Genomic DNA, 18,350 nt, shown 5'->3' with positions numbered 1-18,350 from the left:
ACATTGCTGTTAAATACCCCAGCCGAAGCTCCTCTCTGACCTGTCATTAGAGAGCAGGGCATGACAATAGGCCATGATCCTGGGGCCATTTTTAATCCTACTGAGAATTGCAGCTATTTCAGGGACCCTTTTGAGGCTCAAATAGCTGATCCTTACCCGCCTACAGCCCTCTGCAAGTTGCTATGAGGATTATAAGAAGTATTTGCAAGCATTGCCTGCCTCCTGACCCAACCTCGTCTTTGACGTAGCGACTGCCTACGTGCTGCTGCAGAAGCAATCAGCACCCTGCTTTTGTCTGCCTGCCAGCCAGCAGAGGGGCCGTGCTGCTGATCGCCTATGCTTGGAGAGAGGTGGAGCTTAGCAGAGCTGCATCACAGATCCAGGAAGGGAGGGAGTGAAAGAGAAAGACAGCGAGGCTTCAGTTCCTTTCCTCATTCAGAAGATGCTGTGCTGCAGTGCACCTTGTCAGTGATATAACTCTCTCGGTTTGGAAGCCTTGCAACAGCTTGGAAAAGCTTGTGAACTTCACAGATAGAGGATATTACTAGATTAGAGGGGGGCAGAATTTTTTTATTTTAGATTGACTTTGGCGACTTTCAAATTTAAAAAGCACTGTTGCAATGACATCATTGTGCTCTGGACTTGGAGGAAATAGAGGCTGGTGATGAGGCAGGAGTGGCCAGCAACAGTCCCGCAGCACCATTGGCTGGGGTAAGTGATGTAATGGCTTTTCCTGACCACACTCTCCAAGGCTCCTCAAAATTTGATCTCAAAGCAAAGAGCGAGAAGCACCTGGAGACAAAGTGTCTGCTTAGGAGGTTTGGCAAGGAAACCACATGCTAATCCTTCCAGATATGCAACACTGCATTAAGCATGGCGGATTTAGAGAGTCCGAGACTTGACACTGGATCTGGATCAGACCTGCTATTTTACATAGAACTAGATGTGCCAGGTAACTGTTGAAAATGGTGCATTATAAGAACAAATTATGTAAATTGTAAGGCTTGATTTGATTTAATGACAGCACTGTCAGTGGTCTTGGGTGCATCCGTTAGTGGCGAAACATTTATGGTGTTTTTGGTATTTTCATGTTCTTATCCGTTATATCTGTTCTTATAAGAAAGTTGTGCGTCACATGGAATATTGCATGTGTTTATGGACTACTTTTCAATCCTAGGTACCCCATAGGGTATGGTAATGAATGATTGTTCATTAGATTCTTGAAGGTGTATCTGGGATAATATCTTTTTCTGCTTGAGTGATTGGCTGCTACTCCACTGGGCAAAAAAATGCTTAGTGATGATAGTGGCTGAAGTGAACAAAGGAGAGAGAGAGAGTGAGTGTGCATGGATTGGGCGGTGGGGGGCAGGTTAAAAATAGCCCACCGCTCCAGCTCTGCCTCATGCTCCACGGAGACTGCACTGCCCCCGCTGCCTCCCGTCATTTAGCCCAGTAGCCAATCAGATCCAACCTCTGCCTCTTTCCAATAAAGCAGCATATTCTCAATGGTTAAGGATTCTTGCATGAATGTGCATATTGCTTAGCTCTGAAAAGCCCATCACTGGGTCGCTGCTTACAGTCCTGATGTCATTAACATTTCGCTCCTTGGTTGCAGCTTCTAGATACAGTGCTAATTGTGTTCTAAAACATTGTTGTAAAGGTGAAAGTGTGCTTAAAAGAGCTGGTATTATTGTCAATGTTTAATATCAACATTTAGTGACTCATCTGTGCAATCAGTGCATTTCAGGGATAGATTTTGTGCAAGTTGAATATTCTCAGTAAAATGAATATGGTGCTGAAAGTATAAGGGTTTTTTATTTTGTTTTGGGAGGGGGTCTTGTATCCAATGCATTCCTCCCATGTCAAGCATTCGACTTCCCGCTGGAGAGAGCATGAGAGGCATGCGCTCCGCTGCATTTAATGAAATGGAAAATGCTGGGAGGGGAGGAGGCGAAAGATCTAGCAAACTGCAGCAACCACTGCATGCTTTTTAAATGTGACTCCGTCACAGTTGGGTACAGCAATTGGCAGGAAACATGTTTCGCCAACTTAGCATATAACAGCCACAGGATGTTTTTTGGGTTTTTGTTTATTTGTCCTCGTCAGATTAAAGCATCTGAAGTATTCCTTTAGTTATACAGAATTTTAATGTAGAGAGATGTCAGGACGCATAGGTTGCAGCATATGTTATCTATGCAAATAACCTTGACTGGAGCTGCTTCATTTAAAGGTACATCTGCAGTTCTGTTCTCAAACGGTCTGTCGTTCCTCTTTTTACAGCACTACCTCCCAAGCCGCCCAAACCGACGTCTGTCACTAACAACGGTATGAACAATAACATGGCTCTGCAAGATGCTGAATGGTACTGGGGGGACATCTCCAGGCAAGTACCCATTAAATCTAACTTTTAGTTGGATTAGTGTTCATATTTATTTTTCTTATTACTTTGAATAAAAGGGTTCATTTAACAATTTGGAACCCGTTTCTGGTGTAGGGAGGAGGTCAACGAAAAGCTTAGGGACACAGCTGACGGTACATTTTTGGTCCGAGATGCCTCCACTAAAATGCATGGGGATTACACTCTCACTTTAAGGTATGTCCATTGTAAACCAAAGCTTACTACCCTTTTTCAAACTGCTTAAGGATTGCTCTAAGTCCTGCTTTTGATTCTGCTATACAGGAAGGGTGGTAACAACAAGTTGATTAAGATCTTCCATCGAGATGGGAAGTACGGCTTTTCAGACCCCCTGACCTTCAACTCTGTGGTTGAACTGATCAATCACTATCGGCACGAGTCGCTCGCCCAGTACAACCCCAAACTAGATGTGAAGCTATTGTATCCTGTGTCCAAGCACCAACAGGTAATCTTCTCCTGATAGCAGTGGAATATCAAGTGTGCTTCTGAAGAACTTCACTATAGATCATAAAAATGTATGGATCTGATATCTGTAACTTAGAAATGTGAATTATTTATTATATATATATATTATTTTTATTTTTTTTATAGGATCAGGTAGTGAAGGAGGACAACATTGAAGCTGTTGGGAAGAAGTTGCACGAATACCACCAGCAGTTTCAGGAGAAAAACAGAGAGTATGACCGACTCTACGAGGAATACACTAGAACATCACAGGTGAGTTCTCTTTTTCCATAAATGTCAAGTGATTGTAGAAAGCTCAACAGAGGCTGCCGGGAAAATCAGACACAATCTAACATGCTTTTGTCTGCCCTTTAGGAAATCCAAATGAAACGTACTGCTATTGAAGCCTTCAATGAGACTATAAAGATCTTTGAAGAGCAATGCCAGACGCAAGAACGGTACAGCAAGGAATATATTGAAAAGTTTAGGAGAGAAGGCAATGATAAGGAAATCCAAAGGTGAGGGCTAAATCTGAAAACTTCAGAAGTAATCTTTTGAGAACAATTCAAAAGTGTAATCTTTCGGAAGAGAATATAACATTTTATCCATCATCTCTAAAATGTTTCATTGCAGGATCATGGGGAACTATGACAAATTAAAGTCACGCATCAGTGAAATAGTGGACAGCAAGCGGCGTCTGGAGGAAGATCTAAAGAAGCAGGCGGCGGACTACAGAGAGATCGACAAGCGGATGAACAGCATTAAGCCTGACCTCATCCAGCTCAGGAAGACCAGAGACCAGTACCTCATGTAAGTAGCTCATCCTCCATTGGTTCCGCACTTTAAATTTAACACAAAGGACACAATGTTATTGAAAGATGCACTTTTTAACATTACACACCATAAAAACATGCTTATGACGCAAGACTCCAAAGACTTCATCTGACATATGTGCACGTTGACCAACGATTAAACAATAACGCAGACAAAACGCAAGAACAATTACTATTTAATCCCAATAAGGATGCATAAAAAAAATCTTTTTTTTAAGATTTTAACTTTATTTTTCAACACATCACAGGTGGTTGACACAGAAAGGAGTAAGACAAAAGAAGCTCAACGAATGGCTGGGAATCAAAAACGAGAACCAGGACGAGTGAGTATTCTCCATTTCCTGTTGTATTTACAATACATAACATTTTAAAATCCTCATGCTTGCAACCACTCACTCGTCACTTCTCCATACAGTCAATACTCAATGGTGGATGACGATGAGGATTTACCACACCATGAGGAACGCTCCTGGAAACTGGGCAACATTAATCGTATCCAGGCCGAGGCGCTTCTGCGGGGCAAGAGAGACGGAACATTCCTGGTCAGGGACAGCAGCAAAGCTGGATGTTACGCCTGCAGTGTTGTGTATGTATAGTTTTATCACTGAAACTTATTACGAGTTGGTATTCGTGATAGACCAATATATATGCTAGGCGGATATTTGCTATTTTGAAGGGTTTGGCACCTGCAAATATCTGTGACCACCTATTAATTCCACCTAGTATCAGTTCAGAAATATACAATATGAAATCTAAGACCGCCTTGTGATTTTTTTTATTTTTTTTTATTTTTTTCTCTAAATATTTTTTGTTAATTTCAATTAAACATTGTGTAAAAATGTTTTGCATTTAAATCCAGCATTTTTGGTATCATTAAACTGTATTGTATATTTCTACCACTCAGCTGTCTAGATATTGGTATATGCATTAAAAACCCATATTGGTCTATAATTCTAGTACACATGGTAGAAAGTGAATGTTGTTCCAATGGACATCTGTTGACATTCTGTTAAAGTCATTGACTGCAAAGACCAGATTGTAAGGCATTGATGACTAAAACCATCTCTTTGTTTTATTGCAGTGTGGATGGCGAGGTCAAGCACTGCGTCATCAACAAGACACCCACAGGATACGGCTTTGCTGAGCCCTACAACCTTTATAGCTCACTCAAAGAACTGGTCTTGCACTACCAGCACACGTCCCTGGTTCAGCACAATGACTCTTTGAATGTCACGTTAGCGCACCCAGTCTATGCACACCAGAGGAGGTGAGGACTAGTTGAACATACCCTTGGGACTTATAAAAAAAGCAAAGAGATAAGAAAGGGCCTCCCTCGTGTGGAGACGCCTCCAGTAGGGCTGTTGCTTTTTGTCTTGAAACGACTTTGTCGGAAAGACAAGAAAGCGAAACCCAAAACTAACATTTCAGCCACTGAGACTTTCACCTGTCTGAATGTAGTTTGAGCAGAAACTGCTAAACTTCAACTCTCCCAAAATGAAGGACTTTTCCAAATGGTGCTTGTTCATTTCAAAGCTTTACCTGCTGCTGGAATGTGGAACTTTGAATTAAACCTCTGGAGGGCATCTTTTTTAACCTCTTCTGCCCCCTACCTGCTCAGTTCAGGTCCCTTTTTCTGTGTTTGTGTGTCTACGAGCGAGCGAGAGAATGTGATGTGACCAAAACTCACAGTATCTAAAAACTATTGGGATGTTCAGCTCGTTCTTCATGAACAGACCATGGAATCAGCTGATCAAATGTAGCAAGATGGCACTTTCGAAACAGTATCTACAAGTTTTCCTGTAAGAGACTCCTACACAAATGTTTGAAATAACACGCCTCTTCTCAAAGGAGCTAAGCGACGAGAAGAATGCTAGAAGCTGGATGGCATTTCCTTCATGAGCATTATAGTGACAGACTCTAAATCCATTTCTCATTTTTGGACTGGACTTAAAAGGAACTGAAACATAGACTTCACGCTTTGTACATACAGATCGCATCAAAGCTACGTGACAAAACCATATTGTACCAAAAAAGAAACGCAGTTCCTTCTCAGTTGTATTCTAATCTGCTATGCAAATTCTGTATTTTCCATCTTCTGCAGAGTTGTGATTTTATTTTTCACATTGCTACCCATAATATAAACTTGTTTTTATTGCTTAAAGTCTTTTTTTATGTCAGTATCTAAGAGGATATTTTAAGTGTCAAAATGGCAAGAAAGATGGCTTCATTTTACAGAAGGAGTGCAGGAAAAAAAAGTACTTTATTACTTATTTCTTTATCAGCCGCTGGTAAAATTAAAGAGAGAGTATTTTATTAGTCTTTTTCACTTGTAGCTGATTTTCTCTTGGGCAGAGCCTGGAGGACATTAGTGTGCTTCTGTCTGCAGTATTGGTGATATATGACATTTTCACTAGAGCAAACAAAATAATAAATCATCACACCATTTAAATCACTGCAATTGAAAGATTTATGTCAAACAACACAATACTGCAGTTTCCCAATCAAATATAGAGGTTTATTTTGTGATTATTTGTTTCATAAACAAAAGCATAGTGATTTGATCCTTTGGAATGATGGACAAAACATAGATTTCGGTGATATACACCCTCTCATTCCTTATCGGCATAGTACTTTTCTGTATCAGAAAATCCTTAATAGTGTTGTTTACATGGATCAACTCAGACTAGTACCCAACGTTCAAGATACCGCCACATGCTCAGAAATATAAAGTCTACCATTAGGATGCAACACAGTTAGGGGAACATATCAGCTTGACATTTTTCACAGCTAGCTAGCTACAGTATTCTCAACTTTATTAACGGTGACATCAGTATTGCTTTTGCCTTCCACTCACGTCTACGTTACAGTTACACTTGGCAAATGCATTGGATGTTTTGCGTAAATAAGCATCAATGTGACACCAGTAATTTATACGTTTTTTCACGTCACTTTTTTTTTTTTTTTTGCTGTTGGTCAGCTTTGCGGTCGTATATTTTGACATTGTTTGATGACTTGTTTTAACTAGGTCTGATTGCCTTAAAATTAGTTAGTTCATATTTTTAAAGCAGGTTGTAGGCTACTGTTGAATTTAGCTGTTTCCAGAATATTAGAAGGTCTTCAATGTAAGATTTCAAGGATAATAATTCTCATGTTTCTCCCACGTTCATATGCACAATTGTACTATACCATTATTATATTCCCCAGGAGTTAGCATAAAAAATAAAAAAAATAAATCTTTTTTTTTTTTCAATTTGAATGTTTCTAAAAATAATATAAAGGCTCGGCAAAGTCCCGTTCTTGTTGAGTAAACTTACACGTGGTTTGAGGGAAATGTTCGAACTTTTAGGCCACTTAAACTTTTACTGCTTGTAATTTCGAAACACGATTCAAAGTTTACTTTTTTCATTTAAGTTTTTCACTGAATCTTTGCAAATTGACCCTTGTTAATATACCTACTTGATCTGGATAAAAAAATACTTTCATGGTAACTCATCTTGGGCTTTTGGTTTGGTTTTTTTTAGTCTCTGCTTCTACATGTTGTACTCTAATTTTCACCTTCTGCTTAAAGGCCACAAACTTCCGTGTTTCACATGATCATGGTAGTCCTTTTTCTGCAGCCCCTGTTCTCAAAAAGTCTTGAAACATTTTGTGAATTATCATTTTTTTTAATTGTATAGGATTGATTTACAGACATTGTTTCCACAGTGCTGAAATTGAGATTAACCGGTTTGTTCCAGTTCTAAAAATGCTTTTTTTTTTTTTTTTTTATTAAGAGAAATAAATAATGTTTTATAAAACAAAAAGACTCTGGTATTTTTATTGATCTTCTCTTCTGGTTTGTTCTATTGCTAACTATGTAGCAGTTGACTGTTGAACTCTATGTACCGTTACAGAAACTTCTGAGGTTATGCAAATGTTGTGGTGTGGTATGATGGCACGGTATTGATGTCACCACTCACAAAAGGGGCTGAAGGTTACAGAACTTTTTTGCCCGGAGTATGGCTTACTCAGTTTATCAACTTTTTTATCAACCGCTTTGTTTCCTGGTTAACACATTTTGATGTTTATAAAGAAATATCACATTAATTATAATGTCTAAAATATGTACAAGGTTTAAATGTATATGTGTGTGTACGATATCTTATCTACATATTGTAATTTATCTATAATGAAATAGTTGCATTTGTGTAAACGTTCCAGTGATCATCTGTGATTAATTCCAAAGTGGCGTGAGGAATTTCAGGTGTTGCTATTTTTAAAAGTAGTACCATTCTGGGACATGTTTTGTCCAAAGTCTCAATAATCAGGGTCCAATTAATTCCTTGAAATCCTATCCTCACCAGAACCTCAATATCACAACTGCTTTGTAGAGATAAAAATGGGATGCCAAGCTGAAAGTGTACAGTGTCTTGCATAATGTTTTGTCAGTCAATATAATGATTGGCTGCTGAAAGGGGGGTGATTTCCAGAATGGAAATATTATAGCACATGTTGCATTTTTGGCTCTAACAAGACTGTGTAACTTCTAAAAACAGATGTCAAACTTTTTCAAATGTGATGAATGAACATCATGATAGCAACAATTAGTGTACGTTTTTGATATTGAAATATATTTTGCAAGACATTCTTACCATGCAATTGGTTAACAAATTATAATAGATCTGAATTTCCTGAACCAAATAGCATTTATTTACATTCATGCATTAAAAAAAACTGGATACAGCACAACGAATGGACCGAAGCATGTGTCTCGAGATATTTTTAAAAGTCAAAGTTCATTAGGCCAGAAACATGCTTTACGCAAGTACGCAAATGCTTATTCGCTTATTCAACACATTGAAGGTTGACGATACAACCTCAGTACTCAATGGGATGATAGAGTAACCTTCAAACGTTTGGGTCATAAAACTAGCTGTGTTATTCAGGTAATTTGAAAGCGAAAACTCACCACAGAAGTTCACATTAATGTCCTCTACAGCGCCCCTTGCAGCAACACTGAGAATACAGTTAGTCCTTGAGTTGTTATAAATAGAATTTATATTAGTCATAGAATGCAACAATCTGGTTCCGGAAGTAAAAATCCCAAAAATGTTTTCCATAGACTAATTGATTTTTAACGATAACTTATAAACCTTTAAAGACAGACCTACCGTGAGCTCTGAGGTTGATCATCGATGGTATATGCTTCCATTGAAGCCATCCGTCTTCATTATTAAAACTTTTTCAATCGTATTTGGTAGCGGAATTCATGGTACACAACTACATTGTCCATGGTCCAGCAGAGACAGACCCACCAATCAGAGAACCGTGGCCAAACAAGCCAGCGAAATATGCCTCGGTGTGACCACCCACTCCCATGATTTACAGTGACTGACATAATCCAGTTGGTGTATTTTCATTCTTAAACTAGTATCTGTATATATTTGTCCATATTGGACAAATTATTGTTTCTATACTTAGTAGTTTTATTAAATTACATAATTTGCAATGCTTCATAGGCATGTAGTCCTTGCCCTAATAAAAGATGGCAATTACACAGTTGTGACAGGTTCTTTAGCTGTGGATATAGATACTTGTCTGCCTGTTCCCTCCAGCATCTTCATAAGGTCCTTTGCTGTTGTTCTTGGATTGATTTGCACTTTTCGCACCAAACTATGTTCATCTTTAGGAGACCGGATTTATCTCCTTCCTGAGCAGTGTGATGGCTGTGTGGTCACATGATGTTTATACTTGTGTACTATTGTTTGTACAGATGAACTTGTCACCTTTGTGCATTTGGAAATTGCTCCCAAGGATGAACCAGACTTGTGGAGTTCCACAATTTTTTTTCTGAAGTCTTTTGATTTTCCCATGATGTCAAGTAAAGAGGCACTGAGTTAGAAGGTAGGCCTTAAAATACATCCACAGGTACACCTCCAATTCAGTACACCTCCTATAAGAAGCTAAAGGCTTGACACAATTATCTGGAATTTTCTAAGCTGCTTAAGTCCTAAACGACTTGCCAAAACTATAGTTTGCTAATATGAAATCTTTGGAGTAGTTTAAAAAAATGACTTCAACCTTAGTGTATGTAAAATTCTGACTTCAACTGTATACATTTGTCCATATCGGAACATTTACATAATTTGCAATGCTTCATGGGATTGTAGCCCTTGCCCTCATGAAAGACGGTAATTACACAGTTGTGACAGGTTCTTTAGCTCTCTAGAGAAGGAGGAAGTGGATGCCAGGTAAACAGTCAATGTAAATCTTTTATTTACAATGCTTTTCAGCATTCTACACAAATGTTTGCTTTTCAGCTCAACAATCACACACACAAGATTGCTGCGTGCATCATTCTCTCTCCCCTCCGGTGGTCTGGACTGCCCTTTTATCTATTTTATTTACAGTCTCACTCCAAACATAAAACTGCTGTTAGAGGTGATTTCCCACAGGTGTCCATCCTTACAGTTCTGTCTCTCCTGGCCTAGCTCTCTGCAAACATTGCTCGGCCACGCCCCCATCACCATAACAGTCTCGTAGTGTAGTAATTCTTCTCTGAGCTGGTTGGACTGATTCATGGCTTACAACTCTTTTATGAGGATGAAAAGATAGAAAAATGTAATGGGAAAAATACTTCCTGAAACTAGACGGCTGAATAAGTGGGCGGGTACTGTTGCGCTCTATACTATAGGAGTCTATAATAGCTTACTTGCATTGTTATAAATTCATGCACAAAATCGCACCTGAGAAATTATAAATGTCTGTATTCACATTCTTGTGTGGAGTATGTTTCGGCACTTGGCACACCATCCTAAAAACACGGCACTCAAGTGCAAGACCCTGAAAAATAATTATTTTAGAACTTGCTGGAAACAACTTTCAAAGACATCCGTCTAGCATCTGTTTACATAGAAAAACAAATAAAAACAGTGCAGGACACAAAATGTGTTCAGTGTAAGCGGACCCAAAAAGATTGTTATAGATGGAAGAAAGCAAAGTCCAATCACAAATCAGGATGCAAACAGATGTAAGCAAGATTAATATTATTATTTAAAAAAAAAATGGTTTGCACATATAATAATGCCATCATAACATTTTAATTTAAGCCAGTGGGAGACTTAAAATTTCTTAAACCACAATATTTGAGTAATATAAATTCAGTGCTCAGTAAGCACTGTAAACATATATTTTATGCATAATCCTATTAATTCCTTTGGTATTTATTTTGAATGTTTTCAATGCAATCCATAATATCACAGCAGTTCTAAATGGGTTAAAAGAGATACCCAACTGTACAACACTTTTATAAGTGCAGAGATGGTCTTGCATAACATTTTATGTAGCTTAAATCTGCCGAAGTCACTCAGCTGCTGAAAGCCTGACACTTTTTAGAATGTAAACTGTATATAGAACACATTTGATTTTTGTCCCCTCTAACAATAGTAGATATAACAACTGTCAAACATTTTAAGTGCTAAAAATAGATACAACAATGATAGCAACGATTAGTGCAATTGTTACCTTTTAAATAGCACTAGAAAAGAAAACATTGATATTGCAATAACTGAGAAATGCCTTTGAAAATTGTAACCTATTTTCTTCAGTACGATAGCATTTTGTTTTGACCAAGCATCTCTCAACCTTGGCATGCTGTAGCAAAGTATGTGAGAGGAAACAGAAAACCACAGTCATGAGTAGCATCAAATGCGTTGTTATCAGGAAAAGACTAGAAACAAGTCACAGCTACAAGGTTCTATGAAATACACGTTGGAGTTCCACATCAATACCGTGGTATATGAATATGATTGTAATTTAGTACTATGTATACATTTCCAGGGTATTTATGATAGATAGATAGATAGATAGATAGATAGATAGATAGATAGATAGATAGATAGATAGATAGATAGATAGATAGATAGATTGATTGATTGATTGATTGATTGATTGATTGATTGATTGATTGATTGATTCTGGCTTGCATTTCTCAATATTACAAGTCTGGGTGATATATCACTCCAGTATCATAGTGAAACCAAGTATAAGAAAGTGCCTTGATGATGCAACAGGATGGAATCATTGCCATCAGACCATTGCACCAACTGTCATGTCATATTTGAAATAGACTACATGGATATCACATGGGATTACAAATGATAACAGCCAACATGTTTCAGATTAATGTTTTTGAATCTACAGAAAGTGATATGTAACTGAGATTTCTGGAATAGAGAGCTTATTATAAGGAGGACGGGCCACATATTTCCGATTAGTATTATAATGTAACTATAAAAAGATGGACTTCCTGCAAGATCTGTAAAATGGCTTAAAGAGTCTTAAAGGTGCACTCAGTAATCTTTTCCTCATAAAAAATGTAACTTTTAAAGACATGAATTGTCATTTTGCATCATATGTAGGAAAATATGACCACTTACATTCAAATGAAGACTCCAGTGATATCAGTAACCCTATAAAAGCTGTTTTATTTTACATGGAGAGGGTCCACACATGGGGGCTGCCATGTTTGAATCACATGACCAGACGAATACTTCTCGCTTAATCTCAGTAACCGTCCTGTTATTTGACACTTTCACCCTTTGATTAAAGTAATCATGACTGACTATGTATACTAAATTTCTACAATGGCATCTGAAACTGAAAACTATTGATTTTAAATGATGCTGCATCCAAACCTCTAGTTGTCAGTGTAAGTACAAGATGACACAAAGAAAAAAGTTACTGAGTGCACCTTTAAGATGATGCGGTATATTCCAACCATAAGGCATTCTATTGCCCGGTGCTCAGAAGATGACTGTTACAGGGTTCAAATGGGAAAAGAGGAGACAGAAACCTGATGAACATCAAAGTAATTTTTTATATAAAATTAATACATAATGACAAAACACAAATCTCTCCCGAACTGCTGCATCCGGCTGCTTTATCCCTCTCCTCAGCTGATTAGCCCAATTTGGGGCATGACGTGCATGCTCATGGCCCGGCCCCGCCCTCCTCCTCGTCACAATGATGTTGTGGAGCAGAGGGGGGCGGGGCCGGGCTAGAATGTCGCACGCCCGGTCCCCAATCGGCCTGATGGGGCGCGTGAGGGATAGAGGTGGCCGGTGACGACGGTTTGAGGGAAAGAGAGAGAGAATTACGGGCATGTCCATCATGTGTGTGTTTATGTTTGTGCTTTCACAAATCTTAACCCCCTTACATTGGTGCCGAAAACCCAGGAAGGAGGAGGGATGCCCGTCGCAGAGTCCTCGACACTGCCGTTCACCCGGGGAGCGCCGTTGCCATCTGCCGGTTGACGGAGTAGCCCGACCGCCCGGACGTGGAAAACGGCCGTCGTCCGCGGGGTGAGTGGGGACTGGATTCCCTGACCGCCTGGAGCGATGGAGCCGCTGCCAGGGGCAGAGGAGTGCCCTGCCGTCCCCCAGAAACGCGGAGGGGTCGAGGGAAGACCGCCGTCCACGAAGGGAGGAGGGAAGTAACTCCCCGATCGCCTGGAGTGGTAGGGCCGCTGCCAGGGGCGGAGGAATGTCCCCATGTGCCGCCAGAAAAGTGGAGGGGCGTTCTGTCCACTGGGGGTCGGAGGTTTGACTCCAGTCCGCCCGGGGAGGAGCGGCTGTCGTCCACCGAAGAGTGTGGAGGAGTGCTCGAGGCACATCAGAGAACCGGTGAGAGAGAGAATTACAGGTATGTCCGTCGTGTGTGTTTATGTTTGTGTGTTTTGGTTTAAGTTTTCATTAAATTATTATTTATATAAACAAGCCAGTTCTCACCTCCTCCTTGCCCATCTTAACCCTCCATACAGATGTATTAGAAAACAAAACTCTAACAAACCCGTTAGCTTAGCAGTTATTAATTTATTACCACTCCTAACAACTAAACTGTGGAGGATAAATGATGCTATGCAATGCTAGCATTTGTTCTACAGATGTTCGATTATCAAAAGACTTTACCGTATCTGTCTCAGTAAACGTTGGCTAAACAAGTTTTATTATAGTGTAATGTATCAACTCAACAATGCTTTTTATTTGTTTAAAAGTTTATCATAAACTTTTGTACCTCTCCCTGGGTACCGATATGTTTGTGTGACATCATGCACCCGGATTCCAAGTAAGTTTCTAAGACGAGACTTTAAGTAGTGTTCCGTTGCTCTTTTCCAAGCAGGAAGTTGGAAATTCCGACCTATCGAGCTGAATGGAACCAAAGTGTTCCTAGCAAGTCAGTCCACTGGTGGCCATCTTTGAAATGGTCTCTGTCTACTTGAATGGGGAAAGACCAAAATCACCAAAAGGGTTGGTCAAAAATCAAAGACAGAGGTGGAATGGCCATTAGGAGAACAGGGACATTTCCTGCTGGGCCGGCTGCGAAAATGGGCTGTGATATGCCAAAGTGGGCCTGATATGATGAAGGGGGCTGAGATAAGCTGAAGGGGGCTGCCAAACAGTGTCGCAATATGCCAAAGGGGGCCAATATATGCAGAAGGGGTCAGCGAAACATACTGCCACAACCCCCCCTCCCCTTGGTCTACAACTTCACATCTGTATAGCTAATGTGCATGTGCGGTCTCGAGTTGATTGACAGACAATGTCTGTATCTAAAAGGCGATTGGCTTTTTTACCTGTGTGGCGGGACTTCCTTTCTACATTTATTGACCATTAGTTGTTCCAATTCCTCCCATTCATTTTAATAGAAGTGGCCCATCTCTGCTAAATATTCTCTAATGGAATGTAGCATAACAATTTGTGTCACAACATTTTGTCAGTATAATTTGTTTCGTCAAATATGTCGTTGGCATTTGAAATGCTTCATGGGATGTTTGGTCCATTTACTAGTAAAATAATTTGAGTACACGATTTCTACATTTATCTTTTGTGCAATTTTTTAAATACTTATTTGCTTTGAATCAAAGGTTGTAATGTTGGTATTCATCTCTGAGCCAGTTGATTTGGTTCATGGCTTCGAAAGTTTTATTTTAATTTTATTTGTATTTATTTTTTAATGGACAAATTGTTCGTTGATCCAGTGCTCATGTCATTTGCAATGAGACTTCATAGGATATAGAAATTACACTATATATATTTTTCATCAACTCAATAATTCTCAATACTGCACACTTTTCATGGTTAATATTTCATATAATTTGCTGAGTTAGCTTTGCTGTAATATATCTAATAGCCTACTAAGTAGTTGATTTGTTACTAAGGCTGAGAGGCTTAGATCTACATGAGTGCAGTGAACGTCTGCGTGTCGAGCTATAATCTCTCACTGTTAAATATTCATTAGAGACTTTGCTCTTCCTGGTAGCTCTCAACCTACTTTCAGAATGCAGACTTTCCAGCAGCTTATAGCAGGAAAAGACCTCATCGATTCAAGGCATTTAAAAGAATAGCTTCTAACATCAATTTAACACTCTCCATTCTGCATTTACCAACACATGTGCCCAGACTTTTGTTGATCTTCATGAGTGATAAAAACAAGGCATTCTGCCAGGAGAGGGCTATATACATTGAATATTCACTATATGTGCAATGACTTGGGCGGCTCTGGCTCAGTTGGTAGAGCGGGTTGGCTGCTAATCGCAGGGTTGGTGGTTTGAATCCCGGCCCACATGCTGAAGTGTCCATGGGCAAGACACTGAACCCCAAGTTGCTCCCAATGGCAGGCTAGCACCTTACATAGCAGCTCTGCCGCCATTGGTGTATGAATGGGTGAATGAGACGCAGTGTAAACGCTTTGAATACTGTTAAGGCTTAAAAAGGCGCTATATACACTCACCTAAAGGATTATTAGGAACACATACTAATACTGTGTTTGACCCCCTTTCGCCTTCAGAACTGCCTTAATTCTATGTGGCATTGATTCAACAAGGTGCTGAAAGCATTCTTTAGAAATGTTGGCCCATATTGATAGGATAGCATCTTGCAGTTGATGGAGATTTGTGGGATGCACATCCAGGGCACGAAGCTCCCGTTCCACCACATCCCAAAGATGCTCTATTGGGTTGAGATCTGGTGACTGTGGGGGCCATTTTAGTACAGTGAACTCATTGTCATGTTCAAGAAACCAATTTGAAATGATTCGAGCTTTGTGACATGGTGCATTATCCTGCTGGAAGTAGCCATCAGAGGATGGGTACATGGTGGCCATAAAGGGATGGACATGGTCAGAAACAATGCTCAGGTATGCCGTGGCATTTAAACGATGCCCAATTGGCACTAAGGGGCCTAAAGTGTGCCAAGAAAACATCCCCCACACCATTACACCACCACCAGCAGCCTGCACAGTGGTAACAAGGCATGATGGATCCATGTTCTCATTCTGTTTACGCCAAATTCTGACTCGACCATCTGAATGTCTCAACAGAAATCGAGACTCATCAGACCAGGCAACATTTTTCCAGTCTTCAACTGTCCAATTTTGGTGAATTTGTAGTGGAGATGAGTGGTACCCGGTGGGGTCTTCTACTGTTGTAGCCCATCCGCCTCAAGGTTTTGCGTGTTGTGGCTTCACAAATGCTTTGCTGCATACCTCGGTTGTAACGAGTGGTTATTTCAGGCAAAGTTGCTCTTCTATCAGCTTGAATCAGTCGGCCCATTCTCCTCTGACCTCTAGCATCAACAAGGCATTTTCGCCCACAGGACTGCCGCATACTGGATGTTTTTCCCTTTTCACACCATTCTTTGTAAACCCTAGAAATGGTTGTGCGTGAAAATCCCAGTAACTGAGCAGATTGTGAAATACTCAGACCGGCCCGTCTGGCACCAACAACCATGCCACGCTCAAAATTGCTTAAATCACCTTTCTTTCCCATTCTGACATTCAGTTTGGAGTTCAGGAGATTGTCTTGACCAGGACCACACCCCTAAATGCATTGAAGCAACTGCCATGTGATTGGTTGATTAGATAATTGCATTAATGAGAAATTGAACAGGTGTTCCTAATAATCCTTTAGGTGAGTGTAAGTGCAGACCATTTACCATTCCTTGACTAGTGACTCACGATAAGAGAGCATTAAGATAGAAACGTTATAAACGTAACATTTTATGTAATTGTTTAAACGTAAGTAGCAAAAGATGGTGTTACAGCTGGTCTGTTAGGTTCATTTCAGTGATTCCATTCAAACTGTACGTTTCAGTGAATCAATTAAAAACTCTGATTCAATTAATTGTTTGTGTCGTCACACAAAAATGTTCACGGAAGTAGCTGCATTGCATTTTTTATGTTTTAACATATATGTAGATAAATACAACTGTTTATTATTTAAATTACTCTATTTATGTATTATATACTGGTGCATATAAATAAATAAAAATCATGCTTCCCTGTGTTCATTTGGTGAAATCAGCAATGAAAAGTCATTTTAAGACATTTTAGAACATATACAGAAATATTGCAATAAATTTCAAATGTGGTCACATGGCTGGAAAATGTCAAGGTATAATTACAAATGTACTATTTGAAAATGTTTGCTGTTTCACATGCTGGCCTAGATAGATTGCTAATCTTCTACATTGCAATAAGCACACCACTGGTTCTCAAGTAATAAGCTCTGCAAACTATCTTAGCATTTGTCTTTTGCTCTTTGTATTTTAAAAAGCACTTCACATTTGGAAATCCATGCTGAAAATAGCTTATAAGCAATGGACAATGATAATGCTTATAATGTTAGAAGATGAAACTCCTTTTAAATTCATATATCATATTGATGACTAATGTCAAATCAATATTAGTTGTTTCACTTCAGCTGCAAGAATATGTCAGTTATCTGTGTCTGTTTCGTCTGTATTGTAATATTGACTCTAACTGGCAATGCAAGGATTGGGTGCTTTAAACTCGGCTGAGGGTCTCGAGGTTCTAATGTGTGAAGATAAGATAAGATAAAGGTTCAAAGTGCACATCTAAAAAAAAGAAGAAGAAAAAAAGCACAGACCATTAGTTTACTCTTAAGCAATACACTGTTAATGGTTTGCCAGACATAACAATGATATTGGACAGCTGCTATTTCAATGTGTCTGTAAGGAAAAGTAGCAAGTAAAATTTTTATTAAAAAACACTTTGGAAAGGATTAAGTGCAGATAGAACTTCTGGATTTTACAGTGGCACCAAAAAGTATTTGGTCACATGATCTACACTTTTAAATTATTTAAATATGAACATGGAGGACAAAAACGGCAAAAAAATAAATAAATAAATACACAAGTAAGTAAATAAATCAGCAATTTGTGCATAAACAAATATAAAAATGATTTGGTCAGTGGTGGCTCAGTGGTTGAGGCTGAGGGTTACTGACCAGAAGGTTTGGGGTTCAAGCCCCAGCACCACCAAGATGCCACTGTTGGACCCTTGAGTCCAGGTTGCTCTGGGGGGAATGTCCCTGTAATAAGTGCACTGTAAGTTGCTTTGGATAAAAGCGTCTGCCAAATATGTAAATGTAAAAAAAGATATTGTATAATGTAAGGTGCAAGAAGATATACAAATAATGATATACATACATACATTTATAAATAAATTCACCGATCAATGCTAAAATAATACAATATAAAACATAAATAAATGGTTAAGAAAATGCTAAATTCAAAGTACATTTTCAAAGTAAATTTCTTTAATCATTCATTTATTTCTATATATAGTTCCTGTGCGCAACATGCTAATGAGAGCATGTC

General features: G+C 39.2%; 1 protein-coding gene across 4 annotated transcripts in view; it reads left to right on the top strand.

The window, feature by feature from the left end:
* Positions 1-7,471, top strand: part of pik3r1 (phosphoinositide-3-kinase, regulatory subunit 1 (alpha)) — a 33,676-nt gene extending 26,205 nt beyond the window's left edge. For 3 of the 4 annotated variants that reach the window (XM_052098785.1, XM_052098791.1, XM_052098799.1), the window contains 9 exons: positions 2,281-2,383; positions 2,495-2,593; positions 2,681-2,861; positions 3,008-3,133; positions 3,236-3,378; positions 3,494-3,670; positions 3,942-4,016; positions 4,109-4,279; positions 4,775-7,471. In XM_052098785.1, coding sequence (XP_051954745.1) covers positions 2,281-2,383; positions 2,495-2,593; positions 2,681-2,861; positions 3,008-3,133; positions 3,236-3,378; positions 3,494-3,670; positions 3,942-4,016; positions 4,109-4,279; positions 4,775-4,964 — 1,265 coding nt within the window. In that variant the 3' untranslated portion in view covers positions 4,965-7,471. Of the gene's footprint in view, positions 1-422; positions 712-2,280; positions 2,384-2,494; positions 2,594-2,680; positions 2,862-3,007; positions 3,134-3,235; positions 3,379-3,493; positions 3,671-3,941; positions 4,017-4,108; positions 4,280-4,774 lie in introns of those variants that run through there. The other variant, XM_052098808.1, reaches the window with a different exon arrangement.
* The last annotated feature ends 10,879 nt before the right edge of the window (positions 7,472-18,350 follow it).

The sequence above is a fragment of the Xyrauchen texanus genome, chromosome 3 (assembly GCF_025860055.1).
Source record: "Xyrauchen texanus isolate HMW12.3.18 chromosome 3, RBS_HiC_50CHRs, whole genome shotgun sequence".
NCBI lineage: Eukaryota > Metazoa > Chordata > Actinopteri > Cypriniformes > Catostomidae > Xyrauchen > Xyrauchen texanus.
Note: the sequence above shows the minus strand (reverse complement) of the source record. Positions and strands in the feature narration are given on the sequence as shown.